The sequence below is a fragment of the Vombatus ursinus genome, unplaced genomic scaffold (genome assembly GCF_900497805.2).
Source record: "Vombatus ursinus unplaced genomic scaffold, bare-nosed wombat genome assembly UNPS02011613.1, whole genome shotgun sequence".
NCBI classification, from domain to species: Eukaryota; Metazoa; Chordata; class Mammalia; order Diprotodontia; family Vombatidae; genus Vombatus; species Vombatus ursinus.
Genome location: NW_020951391.1, coordinates 1,527,480 through 1,538,466, shown reverse-complemented (window position 1 = coordinate 1,538,466; position 10,987 = coordinate 1,527,480). Strand labels below are relative to the sequence as shown.

The window sequence follows — 10,987 nt, the reverse complement described above, 5'->3', positions numbered from 1 at the left end:
TTGTTCAGTTGTGTTCAACTCTCCATGACCCCATGTGGGGTTTTCCTTGGCAGAGATACTGGAGTGGTTTGCCATTTCCTTCTCCAGCTCATTTTACAGATGAGGAAACTGAGGCAAACTGGGTTAAGTGACTGCCCTGATGCTATGCTAGCATCAGTGAAAAAGGATCAATAAATTACAGAATGGGGAGGAATTTTCAAGGCCATTTATTCTTTCTCCTCCCTATAGCTGAGTCCCTTCTGCATCACTGTGAGTTTAACTGAAGAGGAAACTGGGCCATAGAGGGAGGAAGTGACTTGTTTAAAGTCTTCTTATTCCAGTTCCAATGCTCTTTTCACTAAACCATGATGATGCAGAAGGGGTTCAGCTATAGGGAGGAGGGAGAATAAATGGCCTTGAAATAGCTCTATGGTCCCTTCCAACCCTTACATTTTTGTGATTCTGTAATCATTTATAATAATAAATAGCATTTAAATAATTGTTTGATAGTGCTTCAAAGTACACAGCGCTTTATATTATCTCATTTTTTTCTCACAACTCTGGGTGATGGGTGCTATTATTATTCCCATTGCACAGATGAGGAAAGTGAGGCAGACAGAGAGGTTAATGACTTGCCCAGGGTCACACAGCTAGTTAGTGTTTGAGGCCTGATATGAATTCAAGGCTTATTGACTTCACACCCGGTTCTCTATCCACTGAGTAATCTAATAAACATGAATTCTTAATAATAACATTCCTATTTCTAAATAAAATTTATAAAATGACAAATAGAAATATTTTAATGAAATATAATTTTAAATTGTTATTAATAAAAACAAAAGTCATTGTTTTAGGGACCAAACCTGTGATTTCACTGTTATAGGAAACTCCCTTCATCAAGGCAGATTGATGCCGGCTTTGCAGCTTGTGATCTTAGACTGGTGCCAGGGTCACCAGACTTTCCTAAGGTCATACAGCCAGTATAAGTCAGGGGGCAAGACTTGAATTCACGGCTCCCTGATTGTGAGGCTGGTTCTCTGGGCACTGTGATGCTCTAAAAAGTATAATTAATAATTAACTGTGATGCTCTAAAAAGTATAATTAATAATTCCCTCTACCAATTCAAGTTGGTGCCTTCTCTACATCTAATAGGTCTTAGAGTTACTGAGGGCAGTACCCAGACTTTCCTAATTCCCAGGAAGGCTCTGTGTTCACTACTCAGCTTCACCAGGGCCTGCTCCCTCCCACCCCCATATATGACTATATCATCTCTTCTACTCTTTCAGGCCAAGCCCAGCTGTACCTCACTTTATTTTTTTATTTTATTTTATTTTTTTTGGTGAGGCAATTGAGGTTAAGTGACTTGCCCAGGGTCACACAGCTAGTAAGTATCAAGTGTCTGAGGCTGCATTTGAACTCAGGTCCTCCTGACTCTGGAGCTGGTGCTGTATCCACTGCACCACTACGCTGCCCCTATACCTCACTTTATTCACTATTCCTGGCCATCCATCTTCTTAACCTAGTCAACTGCCTTGTAGAGCATACCACTACCACACCTTCCAGTTCTAGAACCTTTGATTAAATAACTCTGATGTTGTTCCTGGATGGGAGGTGTCAATCTATTCCCCTATGACCCCACTCATCATCCCCGTAATTTTCCTGATTAAAGCTCCCCTCCATGATCACTGCAGCCCTCTATGTTTTGTCTCCTTGGGGGTAGTGATTGTTTTTGCTTTTGTATTTGTATTCTCAACCATGAGCATAATGCTTGGCACATGGTGCTTAATAAATGCATTTTTCATTCATTCAATTATTATCCTGATTAACATGCCCTTTTGTTAATTATGAGCTTCTGTTTAAACATCTCCATTGCTGGGAGACAAGAAAGAAACCCATTATGGAAGGGATTTGGGGGTTCATCTTCATGGACATTTTCCCTCTTTTTTCTATTTAAAAACATATTACATCTTTTGGCTTTTACATCACCAACATTTCCCTTTATGTCACTTCATTTCTCTCCTACCAGAGAGTCCGTAATTTATAACACTTTTTTTTTTAAAAAGAGGAAGATTAAAAAAAAATCTAGCAAAAGCAATAGATACATTGAAAAAAATCTGCTGTTATATTCAATGATCTGCACCCATGAACCCCCTCCTCGTTGAAGAATCAGGAGAAATGTCTTCTCATCTCTTCTGTTTGGTGACAATCTTGATAATATTTTTACAACACTTGGTTTTGATTTGTGATGGTTGTTCTTTCCATTTATATCACTGTAGTCATTGTGTGCACTGTTTTCCTGGCTTGGTTATTTCGCTTTGTATCAGTTCATATAAGTCTTTCCATACTTCTCTGTAGTTATCATGTTCTTTGTTTCTTACAATATGGTAATATTCCTTTACATGTGTATACCACAATTTGTTTAGCCATTCCCTAATCAATGGGTTTCTATTTTATTTCCAGTTTTTTGAATGAATGAATGAATGAATGAATGTAAAGGTATTTATTATGCTCCTACTGTGTGTAAAGCACTGTACTAAGCATCAGGGATACAACTAGAACAGCTCAGAAGTCTGTTCTCTCAAAAAGCTCCCCTTCTAATGGGGGAAACAATACATTTAGAAGGTCTCCGGTCTAAGTCAGATGGAAAGGTGACCCTTAGGCTACAGCAGCAAAGCAGATGTTAATGAATCTTCTTTCATGTCATTTCTACTGATATAATCACAGCCATTTCTGATGTTAAGCCATTTGACGGAGCCAAGGACTTTTCTGAGAACTTAATTTTTGCTGCCACAAAGAGTTACTATAAATTTTAGTGCATGGTTAATGACCTCATCAGGGCATATGCCTAACAGTGGACTCTCTTGAGTCATAGGGTATGGATAACTTAGTCACTTCTTTTGTATAATGCACAGTACTTTTTTCCCTGGTTGGAGTGGGGATGGGATTGGGGGGCGGGTGGTGGGAGGTCTGCTGTTAGTCCAGAATCCACTCCAGGGTTGCGCTAGGGGGAGCCCAGCACATCTTTGCTGGTGAGAAAGGTCTAGGAGGGGCAAGAGCCTTTGGAAGCTCCACCAATAGCCTGGGGATTGTCCAGACTGATACCTGCATTTCAAGGTCTTTGTGCCTTGAGGTACTTAATGCTGATGCACCTCTTTCCCGTAGCAGTGGCCTCCAGGAAACTGTATGATTAGAGGTCGTGGGCTAGATGCTCCTAGCCTCTAACTAGCCGGCCAGGGATCCAGCTCACTGAGTTATCCCAGGTCTCTGTTTCCTCATCACCCCCATCAATCCATTTGGGACACTGATCTGGGCTTCAAAAGTGTCCAGGGAGGGATATGAGGCAATGACCCGATTAGAACCAGGTGGAGTTAATCAGGGAAGGCTTCATGGAAGGTTTTGAGCTAGGCTTTGAAGGAGAACAAGGGGAAGCCACAGTGATAACACAGAACTCCTTCCTTTCCCCACCTGCCTTACCATTTTGTTGTTTCCAAATTAGCTTAATTGAATTTCCTTTTCCCCAAAGCAGGGGACTCAAAGCTCATAGTGGGGGCAATCTACCCTCCTACAAAGGTTCCCTGCTCTCCCCCTGTCACTGACCCCCCTTCCCTACAATCTTCACCCCCTAATTACTGCAATCTTTGTCTGATTACGTGCCCTGATTATGCAATTGCATTTTCTCGTGTTAATTGCATAATTAAGACAAGCAATTACATGGGAAAATTTTAAATTAAAAAAATTATGAATTGTTATTCTGCACTCCAAATGCAATAACTGTGCCGAGATCACACGTTCCCCGGCATAGCTTCATTAGGAGGTTCAGGGCAGGCAAGGGTGATTTCTCAGGGCACAGTTCCACAGAAAGGATTGTTGTCCTGGCGCAGAGGGGCATCTGCCATCTCTGCTCACAGTGCTGCCAAGATAAGCATCTCTGTCTCCTTTTCTAGCTAATGCAGGAGGTCCAAAACTGCTGGTCCTGTAGGCTCTCGAGTACCAGGAAAGGGAATAACAACATTTACAACTCAACCTTTCCTTTCTTTTCCTCCTTCCCCTCCTTTGTGGCTGCTTCCTCTCTTCCTTTTCTCCTCCCCTTTGTTCTAAGCTTCCTCTGGCTTCCTGCCCTTGTGGCTCTTTTTGAAAGGCTCACAGCCAGGTAATGACATCCCAGGCACCTTCCTGCTCCCTCCTGCCCCTCTTTTGTCTCCTTCCAAACCCCTCCCAGAACTCTCTCCCTAGGGAAGCCTTCTCTGATTAGCTCCACCTGGTTCTCATGCCTGCTTTGTCTCAGAGCTCCTCAGACTGAGGTACAGTTTGCATGATATTAACTTGCAACCATTTAAATAATTTTTGTACATGTTTTGCACTATTTATGTAGCTGTCTACCTAGTCAGGTTGGGAATTCACCTAGGACAAAGGACTGTGACTTCTCCTTCTGTGCAGGGGGACCTAACTTTATGCAACAGATGTATTCTTGACAAGCTCCATGTAAAATTCAATTCTGTAAATTGAAGCATATTTTAAATACTCTCAGGGAACTGGATATTAAAAAAACTCTAGCAGCAAATCTTGTTGTAAAGTGAAGAATCACCCTCTCATTTATATATTATGTAAATCTGGATTTTGATATGGAACCCCCATGCTAGAGAATCTCTCCTGACATTTGGGGGGGATTTTCTTATTCTTTGGCTCAGTCCCTACCTCACAAGCATGGGAAAATGTATGCCTGCTCTCCTTTCCCCCAGGATGCCGAGACTGACTCTTCAGAAACACGCAATTTATAATACTAGGGATAAAAATACTATTTTATTTATAATACTAGGGATAAAATACTATTTTATTCAGAGGAGGAATAAACAATATGGAAATGCTTGTGTAAGGAGTGTATACAAATAGACAGGATCCCGGTTTTCTCTGCATTGCATTTTCTAAGAGCTGCCATTAGCAGATGCTTCCAGTATAGCTCAGTGACCACATGTCTTGAGATTGGTCAGCTAGACTGACAGAAACTCAAATAGAAATGAAAAGGTTAAAATACAGAACAGGAAGAAGAGGAGAGAGAGAGAGAGAGAGAGAGAGAGAGAGAGAGAGAGAGAGAGAGAGAGAGAGAGAGAGAGAGAGAGAGAGAGTGAGAGAGAGAATGGAAGGACGGAGAGGGGGGAGAGGGAAAGAGAGGAGGGAGAGAGAGAGAGACAGAGACAAGGAGAGGGGGGAAAGGAGGGGGAGAGAGAGAGACAGGGAGAGGAGGGAGGGAGAATGGAAGGAATAGTCAGGGCTCCCAGTGGGCATTGCTTTCTGGAATTCCTCAGCCAGCTGCTCTAGGGGCATTGGGCATCTTTTGGCTCCTCATCTAACTCTCCCCAGCTCCCAGAAGATGGCATCCCAGATCTCTCCATCCTGACTCCTGTAGCTCCATGCAGCTCCCAATAGGCAACACAATCCTATTCTTGAGGGGGGGAAAGATGCTGTAATAAACCTTTCTTGGTCTCCTATTCACTGAGTGCAAAGGAGGAAGACCTCTGAGGAGTCACTGTTCTCCCTTCATCACAGGAACATAGATTTAGAGCTGGAAAGGGATCTTAGGAAGCCACCTAGACCAACTCTTTCATTTTTCACATGAAAACTTTGGCCTTTGACTTCAAGTGACCTGCCCATGGTCATAAAGATAATCATTAGCAGGGACTGGATTCGAACCCATAGGATGTGGGACTGTGGCTCCAAACACAGCATACTTTCCACTGTGCTACTCTATAGTATGTAACAAGAGCTATCTCATGAGTCTTTTATTCAGCTTTTGTAATTCTTTTGCTGAACTCGCCCTCACAAAAGGTTTCCGAGAGTGTGCCGCCATTCTCTGTCTCCAAGAACATCCCAGCCACCAATACCAGGTTTTAGTAAAGTGACTTTACATTTTAATAGTTTTTCTCTCTCAGACAGGGAGGAGTGTTTTCTGCCTGAGCAAGCAATTCTTGTTTGTTTAGAAGCACTCTGATTTTTTTCCGAATTATATCTTCCAAATCCCAAAAAATCTCTTTGATATAACTGTATATGATTATTCAAATCAAATTATCCTAGCCATACTCATGCCAAGACTCACATCCTGACAGCCAAAGGTGAAAAGGAGCTGATGGTAATCTGGAAGCAAAGGGTCCAACCACACCTATGGTAGAGAGGAGCTCTAGAAGAAGTCATGTGTTGCATATAACTCCTAGGTAAAGGCAGGATGGGGATGGAAGGAACAGCTAAGGTATTGACTACACTGATAGTAAGTTGACTTTGGCAGCTGGACGGTGCAATTGATACAGTGATGAATTTGAAGTTAGGAAGAGTGAGGTTCGAATCCTACCTCAGACAATTACTCCTTTTGTGACCCAGGGCTAGTCATTTCACTCTCAGCCTTGGTTTTCTCATGGGTTGTGTTCTTCACAACAGAGAGTTGTGCCCAATGACCTCTCAGGCCCATCTTTTCCAGCTCTCAATCTATAAACCTACTCACTGGCCAGCGCACCCAGCATCGAGCCCTGCATGGAGGGGGAATTCAGAGCAGGTCCCTTGACTGTTCTGCTTCCTTCTCTTCATGACCTTTCCTTGAGGCCTCACCCAATCCCATCACAGGACCTCCCTTTCCCCTTTACTACTTTCCCTACCTCCTCTTTTCCCCATACTATCTTTTCTTCTTCCTTGTTTTTCCTTCCTTACCCTCACTATCTCTTTGCCTTTTCTCTCCGCACATCGATATTCTTTTTCAGTGCAATAAACATTTATTAATAACAAGAATAGCTAGCGTTTATTCGGTACCTACTACATTCCAGATACTGTCTAAGCACTTTACAAATATTATTTCATTTGGGCCTCATAACCACTTTGGGAAGTAGGTGCTATTATTATCCCCATTTTAGAGATGAGGAAACAGAAGCAGACAGAGGTAAAGTGACCTACGCAGGGTCACACAGCTAGTAAGTGTCTAGGCTGGATTTGAACTCAGGTCTTCCTGACTCTTAGCCCAGTACCCTATCTGTTGTGCTTCCTAGTTGTGTGTTATAACAGTGTAGTCCAGAGGTGGGGAACCTGTGGCCTCGAGGCCACATGTGACCCTCTAGGTCCTCAAGTGCGGCCCATTGATTGAATCCATAGTGGCCTCGAGGCCGCAGGTTTCCCTGGTAGTCTAACAGAGGCCCTGTTGGCTCTGTCTATAGAGGAGACCTAGGATGGAGGAGACCAGTGGACCTAGGATGATTGTATGTAGCTCTCAGGTCCTGGAAACAACAGAACAGAAAGGCTTAAGGCAAGAGAGGTGCCATGGTAGCATGGCAGCTTCTGGGTTCTCTTTACTGGGGCCTCCTGCTGAGTCTCCTCCTGTTCTGTCAATAATAAAGTGGCTATAGTGAGAAACAGCTGCAGGTCCCTTCCAGACACAGGACTCCCAACCAAAGAACACTGGTGGTCAAGAACTTCAGTCAGGGAGAGGTCCTGAGTCCAGGACCCAGCATCTCAAGGAACCAAGAGCTGAGCCTGAAGTTACAGCATCTTGTGAGAAATAATGCATTTCGACCCCTGCTCTATACCCATCAGTATCAACCAGTTTGATATTTTACAAAAATCATATAGGGGTAGATAGATTCTTATAGTAGGCCTCAAACTTTAATGTAATAATGTTCACTACTTGTCTACCAGTTACAAAACTCACTTGCACAACCACAAGAATTCCGACAGAGATATCTCCATTTTGTTTTACTCAAATTTCATGTCCAAATCCAGCATGAGTGGGATGCCTAGATGTTTTGGAAAGTCCCCAAGATTATTTTTGTACCTCTGGACTTTTCTCTCTTGTCCAACATGAACAGGTGACTATCTTATGACCGTCTTATGACCACTCAGTCAGTGGAGATGCCCCATGCTTCATCCAACCTGTGACCCCCTCCCCCTTCCTGCTGATATATCATTTTTGGCCCTTAAGAGCAAGGTCGATCAATCAATGAGATTCTGTATTTTACCATGCCTCTTTTGCATATTTGGGTATCAGGCCCTATAAAAACAAAGTCCTAGAAGAAGGGGACATCTCAGCTCGTGAGGAAGATCTGAGGTTTACTTCATTAAGGGGATCATGGACCCTTTAATAAGTGCCATCAGCTCAGAGCTCTGCCTCAGTCTCTTTTATTGTAGGCTGGATAATTTTAATCCCCACAGCCTGCTGGGAAGGGAAATCAAACCTGTCAATAAGCATATGTTTTCCATGCTCCTTTGACCACTTAGAGGAAAAGCAGCTATATAGAACTAAATAAACCAATGGTGTCTTCCAAGGATTTGGAGGGTCTATGTATTGTTTTGGAGCTGCCTGTGTTTAGAGGAAGCTGCGAGCAGATGGTCATGCAGGAGATGTTTCGTTGCTTGTATTCCTTCATTCTAGGTCATGGATAAAATACCATATACAGTTAAGCATGCCCTCTGTCTCTTCCCACGGGGAAGTGACTCCATTATATCAAGATCATGTAACGAGGGCACGGTGAAACATAGAAAGTTCACGCTTTCATCAGAAGGATGGCAGTTCAAGAGCTAATTCTAATTGGGCAAATGGAAAGATGGAACTACACAGCCAACCAGAGAGGGAGCAGGAGAGAGAGAGGGACAGAGAGAGACACAGAGAGAGAGAGAGAGACAGAGACAGAGACAGAGAGACAGAGAGAGACAGAGAGAAAGAGAGAGACAGAGAGAAAAAGAGAGAGACAGAGAGAGAGACAGAGAGACAGAGAGAGAGAGAGAGAGATTTTGGCACTTCCACTTAGTAAGGTGGGGTGAATAGGTGCCGGGTAACATGGGATTTCTCAGCTCTTGATCCTGCTGAAGGATATTGGGCTAGTGGATAGGAAGGGTGTCTTGTGGATAGAAAAGTTCTGTGCCAGGTCTTAGGAATGCAAGCAGATGCTGTGGATCTTGCTCTGGAAGGGCTTACAACCTATGGAATGGGTGGGGTGTTGGTGGCAAGGCAGGAAGGACACTGGAGTTGGGTCTTGAAAGAAGAGAGGAATTTTGTAGGTGAAGATTGGTCAGACGGGGAGGAAAAGGCCATGTAAGACATGGGGGAATTCAGGAGCAAAAGGCACAGAAAATGGAACATTTGGTTAGAACAAAATGTACACGAAGGGGGAAGTTGGGAATAAGACTGAAAAAGACAACATTGGAGTCAAATTGTGGAGAGGTCTTGAATGCCAAGATACAGAATCCATACTTTATTCCCTAGGCAATGGGGAGTTACTGAGGGTTTGAGGAGAGAGCAGTGCATTATGGGCATTAGTGTAAAAGAATCATTAGAAAAGCCAGACACCGGATACAGTGAAACCATTTCAGAGGCTATTAAAACAAACCAGGAGAGAAGAGATGGGGGTCTGAACTATGGTGGTTTCTTCGAGTGTGGAAAGCCTTCGAGTGTGCGGATGTGAGAGATATTGCAGTTTACTCCTCCCCAGTCTCACCACCATCATCCTGTTGAGTGACCCCTCTACGTCCGTCCCTGGAACGCTGAGACCTCTTGGGGATTGTGATATCAAAGCAGGTCAGCCAATAGCAGCTCCTCTCCCGCAGGCCCAGCCCCTTATTTTTCAGTTACTTTGGGCTTGCTTTTTCATTTTTGACTGTCAGGGCCTGGGGCTGCTGGCTTACCTTGCTCCAGAGTATGTCAACTGACTCCATCTAGGCAAGTGGCAGCTGCTTCCCTGAACCACAATGTGGCTAACCGTCAAACTTCTCTTTGGCCGGCGGTGCTTGCTCCAAGTCTCAGAGAATGAGAAAGTATTTATGTTAAAGCGGCTAGTGTCGAAACAGCTTCACGTCCCAGAGGAACAGCAGCGGCTGCTCTTCAGAGGCCAGGTCCTGGCTGATAACAAATGTCTCTCTGACTATTGTATTGGACCCAATTCTACACTCAATGTGATCCTTCGTCCCTTGGAGATGGCCTCCCCCGAGAGACCTTCCCAGCCCCAGCCCCAGCCCTAGTCTGTGTCTCTGTCTCAGTCCTGGTCCCTGTGGCCTCAGCTTACCCAGATTCTGGCCAAACATTTTAGCCCTCAAGATGTAGAGAAAGTGCTTAGCCAGCTAAAGGAAGAGAACAAGAAGAGTTTTCAACGGATGAGCTTGGACGAGCTGGAGCGGGTCTCAAAACTCTTACACCCAGAAGGGAAGCATCCGGGAGCCTCAGGTTCTCCTGTCCAGTCCAAAGGCAATAATAAGCCCCGAGGAGATATGAAATGCAACCTAGCCCCCAAGGATGGCTTAAAACCAGAAAAATCACCCGGTAAATAAACCTGACACGTCTGAAATTATTTATGATGTGGGTATTTTTTGTTGTCATAGTATGTTTTCTGGAGACTTCCCCCCCACCCCAATTCGCTTCTATAGATTTCCTCACTTATCTTTTGAATCTCCCAGACTAGTCATTGCAAGCTGTAACTTTTAGTGAGCTCCTCATTGTCTCTATGCCTCAGTTTCCCCTTTTGGTAAAATCATATTATCTTTTCTCTATCGGGGCCCCCAAACAGGAAGAAAGGATGGAAGGAAGTACATTTACACATTTCTTTGAGTTTCCCAGAGTTAGACCCTAGAACACAGGTTTTTAACCTAGAGTTCAGATCCTCAGATTTTGGGGGCTTCACAAATTTGGGTTGGAAAACTTAACATCTTTATGTTCACTAACCTTTAACTGAAACTTAGCACTTCTTTCAAATATGAAGGCAATAAACATTATTTTGAGAAGTGGGGCTTCATCAGATTGACAAAGGGGACCATGACACCAAAAAGGTTAACAACTCCTGGCTTAGAAGAATATGTCAAGTCCTACACTTGATCTCTCCTCCAACGGCTGAATGACTCCTTGGCTGGGAAAATCTTCCAAGTCATTAGGAAGTATCTTCAACAATTCAAGCCTCATAGAAGAGAAGAAATAATATCAAGCCATGGGCATGGGCATAGAGGCTAGCCTAACAGCTCCTGTAACCCAGAGGTGAAAAAGCAGGTGGGGCTG

The 10,987-nt window shown here is 43.8% G+C and overlaps 1 protein-coding gene across 1 annotated transcript; it reads left to right on the top strand.

Moving 5' to 3' along the window:
• Positions 1 to 9,693: 9,693 nt before the first annotated feature.
• UBL4B (ubiquitin like 4B) lies at positions 9,694 to 10,269 on the top strand. Its single transcript, XM_027856724.1, is given in 1 exon segment — positions 9,694 to 10,269. A coding segment is annotated over 1 exon segment (576 nt).
• The last annotated feature ends 718 nt before the right edge of the window (positions 10,270 to 10,987 follow it).